The 16855-nt window shown below is 32.9% G+C and overlaps 2 protein-coding genes across 2 annotated transcripts; one reads left to right on the top strand and one right to left on the bottom strand.

Moving 5' to 3' along the window:
• Positions 1 to 865: 865 nt before the first annotated feature.
• LOC113550321 (voltage-gated potassium channel subunit beta-2) lies at positions 866 to 12091 on the top strand. The gene is made up of 8 exons (XM_026952066.1): positions 866 to 1334; positions 6195 to 6608; positions 8463 to 8590; positions 10784 to 10990; positions 11085 to 11170; positions 11261 to 11317; positions 11444 to 11629; positions 11788 to 12091. The coding sequence occupies exons 1-8, from the start codon at positions 1144 to 1146 to the stop codon at positions 11887 to 11889; spliced, it is 1371 nt and encodes a 456-aa protein (XP_026807867.1). The 5' UTR covers positions 866 to 1143; the 3' UTR covers positions 11890 to 12091.
• On the bottom strand, positions 12079 to 15513 carry LOC113550320 (T-complex protein 1 subunit epsilon). The gene is made up of 8 exons (XM_026952065.1): positions 15244 to 15513; positions 14751 to 14976; positions 14482 to 14680; positions 13483 to 13675; positions 13137 to 13406; positions 12809 to 12994; positions 12427 to 12745; positions 12079 to 12358 (listed from the first exon to the last, which is right to left on the bottom strand). Exons 1-8 carry the CDS (start codon positions 15349 to 15351, stop codon positions 12231 to 12233), a joined length of 1629 nt encoding a protein of 542 aa, XP_026807866.1. The 5' UTR covers positions 15352 to 15513; the 3' UTR covers positions 12079 to 12230.
• Positions 15514 to 16855: the final 1342 nt, after the last annotated feature.

The following is a 16855-nucleotide window of genomic DNA, read 5'->3' as shown; positions in this document are numbered from 1 at the left end:
TCCACAACGGATTACACTCGTTTCACGCCCGCTCTGTGCAGTATATCATTATTGTTAGTCGATTAACCGGTATAGGTATATATTATATACCTATTTGATTTCTCGTTTTCGATTCCGTATAGTTCGCGTTTTCGACCAGTGGAGTGTCCGCCAAAATATATTGTGATTTATCTTACGACGACAACTATGTAGTACACACATATACGGCCATCGGCGCGATCCATTAATAAATCGTCGCGTTTTACTGCGCCCGTCGCGTTTACGTTCCGCCAATTTGTACGTCACCGTCGTCGTCGTCGTCGTCGTCGTCGTACGCACAATTATCGTCGTATAATTACACAGTCTCGTACACGGCCCGTGCAACGTGTCCGCGCGACGGCGTGAACTTTTAACGTTCGTCGACGCCACCGCCGAACACTCGGAATGCTATAGCCCGTTCACGCACACGCCCGTCTCGGGTGGTTCTATTATTAAACGCGTCCGTCGTCTCCGACGCGGTGGTGCGGTGCACCGCGTTGGGCGCGCGCGTCGTACTATTTCGACAACAATAAATCGTGAACTGCGGGCACTGTGTCGTCGTGCGAAAATAATTCGCGTGTGCACACAATAACACACACATCACAATGTGATATGCATTGATGACACCGTGTAATATACACACTGTATTATAATCACAATATTGTGCTACAACCGCAACAACAATATCTAATAATAAATGGTCGTGGCGGGGAGGAGGAGACACTATCTCATCGGTACGTATATCATTATACGACCGGAATACAACACGCGTAGAACACGCGTGGCAAGATAGGTGGTGGCGGTGGTGGTGGTGGTGGTGGTGGTGGTGGTGTTAGACGAGAAGGAGAGTAGAAAGCGGTGTAGGAGGAGAAGTAAAAGGAGAAGGAGTCGGCGGCGGACGAGTGTGGTAATAATATTAATAAACGATTCCCTATACGCTGCTATATATACGCCGCCGGTTGCGCGATATATAGTCGGTGTAATAGTAATAATATATTATTATATCGGACGGGCAGCGGAGTGATCGAACCTTCCAAGCTGGCCCATCAGTTTTGGCTCGGTTGGGGTTCGGGCTCGGGCTCGTGCCGCGCGCAGACGGACGAGGAGAAGAAGGAGAAAAAGGAAATGGCCGAGGCGGCGGCCCGACACGAGCTGTACACGCAACAGCAGTGGGCCCACCAGCGGGCCGAACGCGCCGAGCGAAACGCCGAGAGACTGGAGAGGGAGATACAGGCGCAAGCCGCCTCGGCCGCCGCGTCAGAGTCCCTCGCCGAGCTGCACTACGTCGACAGCCTGTCCGGGTCCGTCCAATCCATGTAAGCGCGTTATTCTTAATATGCAAAACTTTATAATATATTAGTTAGCACTGGTAGTATCTATGACACCTATATAGTATATATAAATACCATCATTGTGTGCCTGTCTGTCTGCCTAAGAAGATTTAAATATATCACACCAAATGATGACCATAAATTAAAATATAATGACCGTAATGTTATATGGGTTTATAGCAGTTAATAACTATTAATGTAACACGGGATTTCGTTGACACGATGTCTTACATTTATATACATTACTACATAATATTATAATATATCGCATCTATACGCAACAGTTTGTTGATATATATATATATATATAATATACGACAATATTGTAATATGCAATTGTTTAATCGTTCGCTTGTACGCCGTTGACCTGCACGCGTATATAACACATAAATACTTAATTTATAATATGTTAACCCGAGAGAATCCAATACTTGATAATATATAGTATTGCATGGATATTACAATAATACTTGCGTGGGACATTTTTTGCTATTTTTTTTTAATATTTCTGCACATCTCCGTTGGTGTCGCGTGTACTCGTTTATAATATATAATACCTATTACGACGAGTACAGTTTTTACTAACGTCGTAGCACACGGGAAGCGCTCCCCGCGTTTACGTTATATATATTATATAGCGCCGTCGACGGCGGTCACGAAAGTTCCGTCGACCGCCGCCACCTTCGACTGCCCGACTGCCGCACGACGTGACTCCGATACTACCGCCGTGACGGTCGACCGGCGGGGGAGTAGTTCTTCGGCGCGCGAGTGCGGCTCGACAGCGATCAATTACGAAAGTCGGCAAGGCACCCGCCAAACTGGGAACGCAAGCGCGTGCGCGCACCCGCACAGACGCGACCCATCACCCACCAGGACGGCGTAACTGTTACCCACGACGGCAGTTGTGCGGGTACAAACGCCCAGGCCGCGCGATACACGACGGACGATATCTCCCGCAGGTGCCGTAATCTACGTGCGAGCGATGGGCCCCGCGTAGCTGCTGACCGCGACTTCCGGTCGCCTGGCGCGCATCGGGCGACACGAACAATAATAATGCAATAAGCGTGCTGCTGTAGCATCCGACGGAATATCGCCGCACGTAAACGTCGCTCTGTAAAATTAACATCCGTGTAGGCGTTATTTCATATTTCAATATTTTATATACCCGGTAACCGCGGTATACGACTGCAGTTATAATAATATCGTAAACGATCTCGTATTGGGCACCTGTACGGGGTGCGCGCGCGACGATACCATAATATTATGCCATCGTGTCGCGGTCACCGCTGCCGCCGCCGACGTCGCCGCCGCCGTCGTCACATCGATATCGCGTCACGCGCCGCCCGCCGTATGATGTGAATTCCATTCGCGGTCTTTCGTTTCTCTATCTCTCTCTCTCTTCTCTCTCTCTCTCTCTCTCTCTCTCTCTCTTTCTACGACTATCTCTTGTCTCTCTCTGTCTGTCTGTCTGTCTCCTGCAGCTAATAATATTTTGTACTTCACGCGCCCGAGATGTTATTTCAATTTCCCGTAAACGACGGAGGTGGTCCCCAGAGGTCCAGCTGCAGCTCTAGCAAAGACGACTCGCAACAGACGTCTCTGTATAAGTAAGCTATCATAAAGTATACATACGCTGAAACCGTACTCCATATTATACTATTTCGTTATTCGTTAATAATAATATTGCAGTGTTATAAAATAGGCATATCCGTATCGGTGTGTGTATTTCATATAGAAACATACTGCCATTCCGTAGCCATCCGCTATATTAATTTTATAATTATTTGCATAAAATTTTAAAATAGTAGATTATGTATTACGATTGTGTTTCCTTAAACACTGGTTTTGATTTCGTATGTATTGGCGTTATACGTCGATGACACTACGTCAGAGATATAAAGATACGTCACGTTCCACACGCTGCCACAGCTAAGGCGTCAAGCAGTCTCTAGAGTTCTGACGGGGAATCGATAAAAACCCTTACAGCTGCTAATGTTACCCTACTGCCTCACCACTATTCCATTGTCCTTGCTTGAAATTTTATGTGTGTACTTTTATAGCACTGCTGCTTCATTATAGCTTCGACGGCTATATAATATATATATATAAACGTCTTATTATGTATTTTAAACTATCGCGAACTATAAAGTAATGTAGCTAATTGTGTATATACCCACGTATTTTACAAGTGTACAACTGTCGATTTTCATACATGCACGCATTTAAAATTTTTTATTCGTGAATGTATACTATAAAATTGCCATAATATTATATCTTATATGGTTAGAAATTCTTTTTTTATGTACAATATACTTCTGCAGTCGATGCCCAATACCAATTATTAATAAATTATAACGTATACGAGTTTTTATTCCGAAATCTGAATAATAATTTGAAGTTTATCAGAAAAATTGAGTATTTGAGTTTCTCTATAATCACTGAAATGGACCACTATAGGATAGGTTTTCTAAAGATTTTCAAAACTTGTATATTAATAAAAATGTAGTCTTGAACAATATAAATACAATGTATACATATTATAATATAAACTATACCAGTTTTACTATAAAATTACTATAAAAGTCTATGTATATGTAGGTATACTGTATATAAATATACAATTATATGTATTGTTTAAGGTTTATGTTAATGTTGATTAATATTATCAAAACGTTTGAAAAGATAGGTAGTAATTTTTTAATTTTCTAATATTACTCCAAATTTCTGTAGAAAATTGTAATAATAAAGAATTATGCATTTTAGGTACCTAGATGATTGACCGTTATAATAATACTTAAACATTATATGGTTGTTTTATAAGGTTACAGCAATAATAATCAAGCTATGACTTGCAGTAGTTGCACCTAAAATATAGTTTTATAACAAGCAGATTAAGTAAATAGCAAATTGGCTGGCTTATAGAAATCCAAAAAAAAAAATAAATAAAAATATATATTAAACACAAAATAAACTTACACAATTAAACAAATAAAATTTGTGCCTATTTTTATATTCAATGCCTATTCCATATTTGTTTCTATTTTAAAAAAAATTTAAATACCTATTCTGGTATAATATATTAAAATAAAACAATTCTGAACTATATTAATATTATACAATATACATTCTAATTTAAATAATTACTATAGACTAAAATCAATGAAATACGTGTATAATTGGTACAAATTTAAATAATACAATTGCACAGTAATATGTTACATAAATATAAACCTATATAGAATCACTGCTGAATAAATAATAATAATAAAGAAATTTAAAATAATAATAATTAGGCTGGGTTACACTGTTTATTATTAAGTTAATAAATAATAATACATTTTGCTAAAAAAAATCAAATTTCTATACCTCTGAACTCAGTCTGAAGTAACGCTGTTGTTGACTTATTGTTTTGAATTCTATAGTTTTCCGATCGTACAATGTTTATACCTATAAATATTACCCACAAGTCATATACTCGTGTGTAATTTATTATAAAACAACAATGCTTACACGGTTTTTTGATCAAAACATAATCACCAACTATTATAGAACTTACAGGTACAATAATAATAATATATTTTGGTATTCGAGGTATTGTAAAAACAAGTGATAACTGTATAGACACTAAGCATAAATGAAATTTCAGCACCCTCTATAAGCCAAGATTATGCTGGTTGAGCGATTCTTATCAATTACAATTGTACATATTATAATAATTAATAATAGAATAATAAAATAGAAAAGTATAGTATACACTATTATAACTAGAATAAAAGTCAAAAATAAAGAAGGAAAAAATAGTATAATTAAATACATAATAGTACTTAAATTTACTAATATTAATTATATACCAGATAAATTAAGACTCTTAACATAATTTTTGAAAGACTTCAAATTACAAAAATAATTTATACTTTGGCATAATACTATACAAATGTATGTAAGCTAGGTAAGTATATATAAGTAAATATAGTTATAATAATATAATATAACTATGGAATATTAATGTAGGTATCTAGAATCTGCTGTCGTAGTGTCATAAATATGATACATTTTACAATTGATACTAAAATAATATTATATTGTGCTGGCTTAATAGGTAGGTATACTTATTTATACTTCAGTAGGCCATACCCATACGTATAGTGTATACTAGGTTTTTTTTTTTTTGTTTAAATTGTATTATGTAAAAAGACAGCAAAATACTTTAAGTAGGTATATTCCGTTAAATGAAATAATCTAAAAATAAATGACAGAAGTTCTAACACTATATAAAAATCCGACAGTTTTACGTTATTGCAGCTGTAAAACAAATTAACATTCCACTACTGCAGATACATAAATTATGCAAGTATCCGCATTCCCCACTGAGTAAATTATAGACCACTGTAGATTCTTTATTAGTTAGTTTTGAAACGTTCTTATACTTATATTACAGTTCTATACAAAATATTCCAATCGTTTCTGATTCTTTGGAAGTCTTTAAACACCTAGATACCTATAGGTACGGTCCATATACCTTTGTTTATTATATTTAAATACATTTTGCAGATAATACAGTGGGGTATAGTAGATTAGATGATGTCAGGGGCTTACAGAATATTAGGCTACTTAGCTACCTTAAATAATCCCCCCCCTCGACAAAGTGTATATTAAACGAGTATTACATATTTATATTGTTTTATACATAGATATTATTTTAAGGGCATTTAAAAAACAGTTCAATTCAATTATTTCTGTTTATAGTATTTGCTAATATAGAAATATAATAGCAATAAATGACATAATATAGTACGAGCACCTAACTATGTGATGTTTTAACGAACGATTCGTTCTTGTTGGTAGATGCAAGGCACCGATAGCCAGCCTAGACTGCATGGCCGACTTGGGCAGTACCACGGAACAGCTGTGTGCCAAGCTGCAAGCGGCCGCGGTCAAGGAATCGGTTGACCGGGTTTCGTCCGCGGCACAATCGCCCAGTCTGACGTCCGGGCTCCGGTACCGGAACTTGGGTAAAAGCGGCTTGCGCGTATCCAACATCGGGCTGGCCACGTGGACCACATACAACACGGCCATCAATGAGGAACAACTAGACGCGGTAGTGACGGCCGCGTACAACGCCGGCATCAACCTGTTCGACCTTACTGAGGGTCCGCAGAGCAGCGAACAGGCCGAGACCCAGCTGGGCGCCATACTCAAAAGGAAAAACTGGAAACGAGTGTCGTACAGCGTTATAACCAAAATCCATTGGCACTACAAGTATGTCTATATCCGCAACCCGCTACCATCATAAATCATAGTATCAAACATCACAATAGTCGGTTGAAGTCCTTGATAAAAACAGATTAAAATATAAATACTTGTTGCAAATTATCATATAAAGGGTCATATTATGATAGGTATAAACTTCTTAAACTTAACATCTTACCTGATACGACGATACATTGCTACCTGTGTATATTCACTGTGATTAACATTATAATACAATATAATTAGAAGTGATGATCACTATTTTAGTAAAATTGTAGCCTTCGCTTAAAATCATATTTATTTCCCTACAAGGCGAGCGACATTAAAGAATATAGATTGTACGCGTTTGAGTTCATACTTTTAGAAAATAAATAACAAATAAAAATACGATAACATTATTGTTTTTATAGTCTACATTATAATTGACTCATTCAGGATCTTATTTAGGACCTTCCCATCAGTAAGCCCCTACATGAGGCATCGTGGGTCGAGAGCGGCCAAATTGTTTAATAAGCCCCAAAGAAGAATTGTTTTTTTTTCTGAAATATGTTTAAAAACCTTTTTCTTGCTTTTAGGGGTGCTTATTTTTTGATAGACTCATCAAAGTTAATAGATTCAAAAATATAATTTTCTGATGATAATATCATTATCATAGTGATAGAATTATCTAGTGTTCGAGTACTTCTATATAATTTTTTTTTTATTTATACCAGTTTAAAAAACGCCCTTTGACCTGAACAACTATACTACTTAGCCAAGTTAAATAAATTTGTAATGCTATATTGCTATGTGTAAGTTAGGAAACATACCATCCAATGATTTATTGTTAAGCCCTTTTTCGCGGATTAAGTATTTCATTATTTATATCATTGTTCGGCATTTCCTTTGATGATTTGCTTAAGATCTAAACGATCTAGTACTTACAAAATTGAATTAATTAATTTTCCAAAGTACTATCTACATAATTTTTATAGAAATCTATAAATACAATTTATATTTTGTTGGATTTTTCGTTACTACTTATACTATTTGTCTTATCAAATAAATTAACTAGTTTTGAGTACAATTTATCAGAAACTAATTCACAAGCTTGAATGCTATTTTCTAACTCAGTACAAAATGTATCAATTATCATAAGTCTTAATAAAATTATACACAAATTACTAAAGTCGAAGTTTAGCAATTAGATTATGTAGAAGATAAACAAATTTAATAATATTGGTATATTTTTAAGTTGTTTTATCAATAAGACGAAGTATAGGATTATGCTCCTTTTCTTTATAGGCCCCTATTTATCGAGAGCTTGGGGACCATGCCCCCTCACCTTAAACCGGGCGTGTATAAAATGTATATTATGTACTTACATTATACACATAGGTAGATTTAGTACAGGCTAGTACATCAAGTAATTAGTAGGCCCAAAAGGTATCTGTTCGATGCTGGCTTCATTCATCGTTCATAATACATAGGTAACTCAACTCTATAAACTTAGTTTATAGATCTATGGTTGTTCATATTGTGGATTAAAATGTAGATATACTTGGTATGATAGAAGTAGGTACCTATAAAATAAATATTTAATTTTACGCGGAGACGTGTAGTAAAAAATAAAAATACCGTTTTCTCCGAGTACTCCGATATCACTATCTAATAATAATAATATTTTACAATAAGACCTATATATCCGATGTAGTCATGCTACCCGAACGTTTGATCGTTTAATGTGTTATAGAAATGATAACTCATAACTCATAAGATATAGGTATTAAACTATTAATGGTTAATCATGAATTAGTATACCGTATACATATATACCCAATACTAATATTTTGCTTTTTTTTTTCATTTTTTTCCATCCAACAGATCCGAAGAACGAGGGTTGTCACGTAAACATATTATCGAATCGGTGCGATCGTCCGTCGCGAGACTTCAACTCGACTACATTGACATCGTTCTGATACAAAAAGCCGATCCGATGTGTCCACTTGAAGGTTTGTTTACTGTAATACGATTGCACCTATCTTAGCTTTTTACATGAAAAAAAGGCAGTACGATTGCACTCCATAAAACATAATAGTATACACTATGCTTTAACTTAAATGTTGTCCTTTTAAACATTTTCCAATGCTCTATTTAAAAATATTAACACATAACAAAATAAACGTATTTTGTGTTTTCTCAATAAGCATAAAGTCAAGGCCGTACCTGGGGGGTTGAACCCCCCCCCCCCGATATTTTTTCGTGTTATTTTATGCGGTAGTAAAATAACTATTTCAATCTTCGTTTTAATCAAACCACAATTTTTTTAGCTTACCCCCCCCTTTCCGGAATTAATATCCAGTTACGGCCTTGCATAAAGTAAAGATATACAATTTTCAAAACCGATATTCTATAAACTAACATTTTATAACTAAGTGTTTAATATAAAGTATAGGTATTTAGGCGTATGTTGTTTTTTATAAATTAATTTTTTTTAAATAGTGTACCTACTAATATCATAATATGAAACGACTATCAACAAATCCAACAATTTATTTTTATTGTCTGTCCTAATCCTGTAAAATTGTTAAAAGGACCAACACTTATATTTCATGGGGAGCAATCGTGTTGCATCTATTAGATTCTTGTTAATTAGCCATTAGGTACTTTAATTGTGTAGCCTGTGTAGGTAATTGTAATGAACAAGTAGTATAGAAGTAGTATGGCTATATGTATTGCTCTATCATTCACAATTCACAGCTAAATAAAATATAAACCTATTGTAATATAATATAGATCGGTAAATAGGTAATTATCCTATATCTATACTAATATTATCTCAAATAGTATACATACATAATGTTTAATGCCTTGTATAAGTTAAATTAATTTTAAATATTTTCAAGTTTCAATCACCATAGCACAAACAATTATAATTTTGATATAATTTATCAATTTTGGTCGAGTCAAAATGTCAAACGTTTAAATGTTTAAAACAGCTATACCTATAGTCAATAGACTGAGATTTATGTTTATGACTATATGAATGTATTATAGGTACCTAAATTAATTGTAAGATCACTAAGATCCTTAATAATGAAAATATTCACAGGAATTAGTAATTATACGTGATTAACCTGAATTATTATTCAATGTATACACAAAATGAAAAAATTACTATAGAATGTGTATGTTTGTTTGTGGTACTCAGAGGCGTTTTTACGATTTTAGCGCCTAACTTTAAAAATGTACATAACTTCTGGCGCGGCGCCCCTTTAAGACATACAATTTCGCACCCGGGGCGATTTCCCTTCTTTATCCCCCCCCCCCCGACAATAAATACGCCTTTGATGGGGTACTCTAAAGTCTAAATTATGTGTCGTATATGGTGTATGATATGTATGTATACAAAAAAAACTGTCCTGCAACTGGTCATTTGAACTCGTATACAGAGTGATTCTCTTATCATGAAACATTCATTATTTCAAAAAGTATTCATGTTTTTGAAAACATTTTTTTACATAGTTTCAAATTGTTAAAAAAAAACGTTTTTATTAAAAATTATATTTTTAAATATATTTTATCCTTTAATTTTTTACTTTTTTGAATGACAACAGACTTTTAATTACATATTACATATTCTAAAGCAGAGTAATTTTCTGAGTATTTTGATACATAAAAATTGAATTTAGGGCGAATAGTTTATGAGTTAAGTATTTAAAGTTTTTATGCGCGGAGTGGAGTGGTACGGGGTTACCCTGCAAAATGTTTGTCCACTACTCCGCTTGTCTAAACTTTAAATACGTATAACTCATAAACTATTCGCCCTAAATTCAATTTTTATGTATCAAAATACTCAAAAAATTATTCTGCTTTGGAATATGAAATTAAAACTCTATGTTGTTATTCAAAACAGTAAAATATATTTAAAAATAAAGAGTTTTAATAAAAACGTTGTTTTTTTAACCACTTGAAACAATGTAAAAAAATGTTTTCAAAAACATGAATACTTTTTGAAATAATGAGTGTTTCATGATAACAGAATCACCCTATATATTAGAACCTTTACTACATATATAATCGACAAAATATTTAATATATTGCATACCTATAAATAATGTGTAATAAATATTTTAATCAACTATTAAATATAGATAATAATTATAAAATTATACTATTATTTAAATAAATAAATATATTTGCAGAAGTAGTTAGAGCTATGGATTTTCTCGTATCAGAAGGACTCATAATGTATTGGGGCACAGCTAAATGGTCACCAATCGATGTCACAGAAATGTACACTGCTTGCAGACAATTGAATTGCTCTACACCAATCCTAGAACAATCTGAATACCATATGTTGTGCAGGGAAAAAGTTGAGATTTACATGCCTGAACTGTATAATAAAATCGGTCAGTACCATAATAATATGTAAATGTTAATACTTTTGTATTAAATTCTAAATTAATACATTTAATTTCAATCTTGTATACGTTTGATGTCCAGGTGTGGGTTTAATGGCTTGGTCACCGTTAGCCATGGGATTATTGCCTTCTTTCAAAGACTCGCTCAGAAGCAGATCGTCCAATAGGGTGAGTTGAGACAAAAACATAATTTTAATTCAATCATAAATAAGTAGTTGAAGCCTTGAAAGTATAAAAAGTAAATGCCTTGTGTTTCAGACAAAAGCTTCCAGTATCAGTTGGAACCAAGACGATCGAAAACCCCCTAGTAAAGAGGTAAATGCAATATTATTACATATTTAAATTTTTTAGTAACTAATAGGCTAATTAGGCCATAGAATAATATTATACAACTATAAAAATATTACATTTTTACTAAAAGTGTTCATTATAACGTTGCAGAACAATGAACCATTGACAAGAAATACAAAGGAAATATTGTTTTCAATTTCATTAATAGCAGACCGTCTCGGCTGTAGCTTAGTTCAACTGTGTATAGCATGGACGTTAAAAAACGAAAGTGTTCAATGCCTCTTACTAGGAGCAGCTACAACACACCAGTTTTATCACGCTTTGCATGGATTACAGGTAAAAATTGGATTTACAAAATATATTTATTGTATTATAAAAATGTATTTATTTCAAAATGTTATTGCGATAATAATAATTAATAAATATAATAATTAAATGTAATTTATTATTATAACACACATACACCAACCATTGTATATTATTTTCTGATATAGTTGTTGCCAAAACTCAACTCAAATGTAATGGCCGAATTGGAGCGTATACTGGACAATAAACCAGTACGACCACCAATGGTATCAACTCTAGCAATGAGATGACAAACAGTGTGCCCCCCTGGTGTGTTGGGGGGCACAGGCATGTCTGCTGATGGCATGAAAGAAAACAATGACGAGTATGACATGAAAGAACGAAAAGTGCCATTTTGTGTGCTTCAATGAAAAAATAGTTCATGTGGCGAATATTGTAATCATGTTAGAATTATAGTTTGAAGTTAAATATACGTCCAATTTTAATTGATTAGTAGTGTATTTTATTATTAGAAAAATGTATAACTTAACTTATAAAATTATTAATGTAAATTTTGAACATAAAAAAGGACTGGTTTTAGGAAAACAAGTAAGCGCTGATCATCAGTAAAATATTTTTAAGATTTAAAAGTCTAATCAAAATTTTCTCCTGGAACTCTGACGTCATCTATTTTCAAAATCATTTTAACTAACTGTGCAGCCAAAATAATCTGTTGTTTCTTGCTATGAAGAGTCTCTATAACATTTTGTTCTTTCATGTCTAAAAAAATAATAATTAAACATTTTTATATAAAAAAATAAATTTAGTAAATAAACAAAATAATTTACCATTAGTTCCAATGAGCATACAATCTATACCAAGAGCTGGATTATTTTCTTTAATTTGTCTGGCTCTAACTTGAGTTAATGTATCAATTGGTGACAATCCACTATTCTCGGCTAAAGCTAATGGAACGCTTTCTAAAGCATCTGCAAATGCCCGGTATGCATATTGTTCAATGGATGAAATCTTGTCTGCTTCTGTAGAAACAGCAATAGCACATGAAATTTCAGCTGCACCACCACCATAAACTATGCGGTTATCTTGCACCAAGTTTCGCACAACACATAAGGCATCATGAATACTGCGTTTGGCTTCTTCAATGATCTTTATTAACACAAAATATTTTAAGTTCATAATACACATTAGAAATATTTTAAATTAACCAACCATTTTATTTCCACCACGGATAAATATGGTGACAGCACGTGAATTCTTACATTCTTCTATCACCAACATTTTGTCTTTAGTAGTACCAAAAGAAAGTTCGCTAACTTTACCAGCGTAACCTAGTTTTTCTTTAGAAACTTCTTCAAAACGAGGAATGATTCTACCTCCGGTAGCAATTGCAATTAACTGTAATAAGTTTGATAATATATTTAAAATTTTAAAAATATTAAGATATTAAAATATATTTAGTAATATTAAATCATAGTATTGATTCTTATACTTGATAGTTAGTTAAATATTAAATTCTAAAAATTAAAATATGGCTTACTTCTATCTCAGGTCCACCAACCCAGCGTACAGCAGGTAATTCGTGTTTCAATAACAAATGATTAGCTTCATCATCGAAACCCCATTGACAAATTGCTAATGTAGCACCAGCATCTTTCACTTTTTTAACCATTTCATTGAATGTATCTTGTTCATATTTTCTTAATGCCCTATAGTCTTCAACTGAAGCAACATCCAACTTATGCTTAGTCTTTGGCTTAGGTGGCTCAAACGGACAAGTAAGAATGGCAAGATGAACATTTTTCAATTCCTAAAAATATGTAAAACATAGCAAGTAGGTTAATACATTCATAATAAAAATTTAACATTGTATAACATGCTCTTACTTTTGGCATTTGAGGATGTGAAAAGTCTTTATCAACTACAACTCCTTTTACTAACATTGTATCTTCTAATCTTCCTCCTTCTTTTCCTTGAACTTTGATCAACTCAAAATTGACATCACGTTTATCAAAATCTGCTACAGATATAACTGCATTTACAGCTATTTCAGCCATTTGACGATGGCACTTGTTGACACTAAAATTGTATGAATTTTTACATCATGGGTAATATTAAAAAATAACTAAGTCAAAGTTAACTTATTATTAACAATAATTTGAATACAAATAATTAAAATAAAATATTTTGATAAATTAACAAATAATTTCTAAGTATAAATGCCTATATTCAATTTAAATAATAATATAAAAGTGTTTTAATTGTTTAATAATAAGCAAATCTTAGGAGAAATAATACTACTCTTTTTTTTTCACAGACATAAATTGAAATAAAAAACAAATGTTAATGTTTGAAAATTATATAATAAAATATAATAGGTAAATTAAATTAAATTGTACTAAATGTTTATAGTCAAAATTAAATAAAACTTAGTTTTTTAATTTTAACTAAATAATAATTCTTAAGAACTTAATCAAGCTTGTTTTTTAATATATATATAATATACAACAATTACTTTAATATATTAATTAAAAATAATTTTGTACTTAATGAGTTTTTTAAAACTATTTATTTAACTTTTACTAAAAATGTATAGTAGATTTGTACTCTAGAAATTTTTTTACTAACAATCTTCCTTGGGTAATTTTTTTACTTGGGAATTTTCCTTCTATAACTTTATATTGACATACCTTAAAAACCTTAAATATTTCATCTTCAGTAATGAAATCTACTAATGTAAGGCTAGAAATTAAATATCAAATTTTAATATATTTAAAAATATGAAAATATTTTGTATCTGTTATTTTAATTACTAATCAATTTAAATAATATTATTAGATGTACATAAAATTTGATTTAAATAATTTATTAATAATATTTCTTACATTTTGGATCCCAGAGTTGTCATTGCTGTTTTAATAAGGGGTTCCAAGTTGTTGATATCAACTGGAAATGAATCAGCAATTGAGTCTAAGTGCTTGCAAGCACTTTGAGCAGCTAATTCAAAACCATCTGCAATTCTGATAGGATGTATACCCTGATCAAGCAAATGTTCAGCTTGTTCAAGCAAAGCTCCAGCAATGACTATAATAGAATACAGCTTGCATTAATACAAATATGAATTTCATTAGAAAATAAATAATACTTAACATACCTACTACACCGGTAGTTCCATCACCAATTTCATTATCTTGGGATTGAGACAACTGCACCATAAGCTTAGCGATTTCATGATCAACATCCATCATGTTTAAAATGGTGGCACCATCGTTGGTGACAGTCACTTCACCATCAGATGAAACCATCATTTTATCCAAACCTTTTGGACCCAATGATGTGTACAATGTCTTGGCGATAGACCGTGCAGCCATAATATGAGACTAAATATAAAGAAAATGTATGTTTTACATTAATGTTATTATTGAATTAGGCTACTTTTGTTGATTGGTTTAATATTTCAAGTCAAAATAAATAACAACCATCTGTGTGCCCTATAACCCGATGAGCGTTGGAGCACACCTGGTCCGTGGTACATACGATTGCTTTTAATTAAGGAACAATGGCGTGGTCAATTAACAAAAACAATAACGTTGCCATCAATTTCGTATTTTTTCAACAGTAAGAAAGGGCATAAAAGAGTAACAAACCTTTAACGCATCGATACCAGTCAGCCTACGCTGTTTGTGTTGGTCTTTTATGATGATGAACGGCGTACCGAACTCATCGAAACCCAACGAACCGGGTATGAAAGACATGATCCCGTCTTCGACGTTTTCGAACGTCACGCCACTCTATATAAGAGCAACAAAAATTAAAAATAATTGAAACCCGAAATACTGTTTAAAGATGAACGCGAGTATTGAAGTAAAAAAAGCAAACCGTGAGTCGTCCGGAGTATTCCGGATAGTTTTTGTAGGTTATGTTCTTATGTTCGTAATTTCGTATAATTTCGCCCAGACGACGGTTCGACAAATTGGATACCCCCCTCCTATCTTAAACTTATGGTCTATCTACATCACGGTTTAAGATATCTTAAACCGTGGTCCACATTGAAAAGATTAAATACTATCTATATAACCGTGCGTAAACCATATCAGAATATCATTTATTACAGTCTACAGACATTTTGTATTTACGTATTATTTAGCATGACAAAATATTTTGTCATGTTATTTAGTACTAGTTGCCCATGTAACTTGGTATACGCGTGTGCCCTAGGTGTGTAGGTCAGAAACACGACTTGGGAGAAATTTAGTAGGTACTTAAAATTAAAATTATAATTTATGTCGACGTTATATAGTTTCAGATTTATCATTTACATCATATTATTCGTATTTAATGATGAAAATTGCGTATTTTTGTCACTCGGTTGCTTTACCTGAAACCTCGGTTTCATAATTTCTCACTATTTTCAAGCAATACAGAGAAATATTCTGATATCTGAATAATAAATATTCAAGTACAAATATAAATCCCGGAATAAAAATCCCTACACTTTTTAAACGCTAATTACAAAATTATTTATAATTAATTAAAAACATATGGGTTTCAAAAAAAAAAATAGGTATATCATTTATAATTTATAAATACAATGTCACAATACATATTCTAAAAATTAAAACTTATCAATTTGAAGTTTTTATATCTTATACACTAATTGTTAAAATATTAGGAAACGTGATATTTTATTTTGGGGATTTTTTTTCCTAGGGTCGGGGATTTTTATTCCGATTACCACAAACTGCAGGGGCCCGCTCTAAATCCTAACTAAAAATATTCAATTTCCGTATTTTATTTAGATCACAATAAACAAATTTTACAAATATTTACAATAAATATTGACCACTCAAATTTTTATTCACAACAATAACGTAATAAATTTTAATAAAACTTTAATGAGTCCTTCATTAAAAGTGACAATTGGCCTATATTATATAATATAAAAAAAAGCCCTCTAAAAATGCAATCAAATGTCCGCCTATGGTGTAGACGTGTGTCGTGTAGTGTGTAATACAAATAGGGTAAAACGAGATGATTCGAGCGTGCATAAAATCTTTTGTACAACAGGGTTTGCTACAAATACGACAAAGTCGTCGGGCAAATCGTAATGAGTACAAATATTACAATGTCCATGTGTGATGACCTCCGTACAATAGAAACCAAAATTGAGCAAGTGTTCTACTCAGACTGCGTAAACGCGTTTATCTATGTCGTACGTGTGTAAGACGAAGACAACACACGCGGGTATGACATCATCAA

This window comes from Rhopalosiphum maidis, chromosome 1, assembly GCF_003676215.2.
Source record: "Rhopalosiphum maidis isolate BTI-1 chromosome 1, ASM367621v3, whole genome shotgun sequence".
Lineage (NCBI taxonomy): Eukaryota > Metazoa > Arthropoda > Insecta > Hemiptera > Aphididae > Rhopalosiphum > Rhopalosiphum maidis.
Note: the sequence above shows the minus strand (reverse complement) of the source record. Positions and strands in the feature narration are given on the sequence as shown.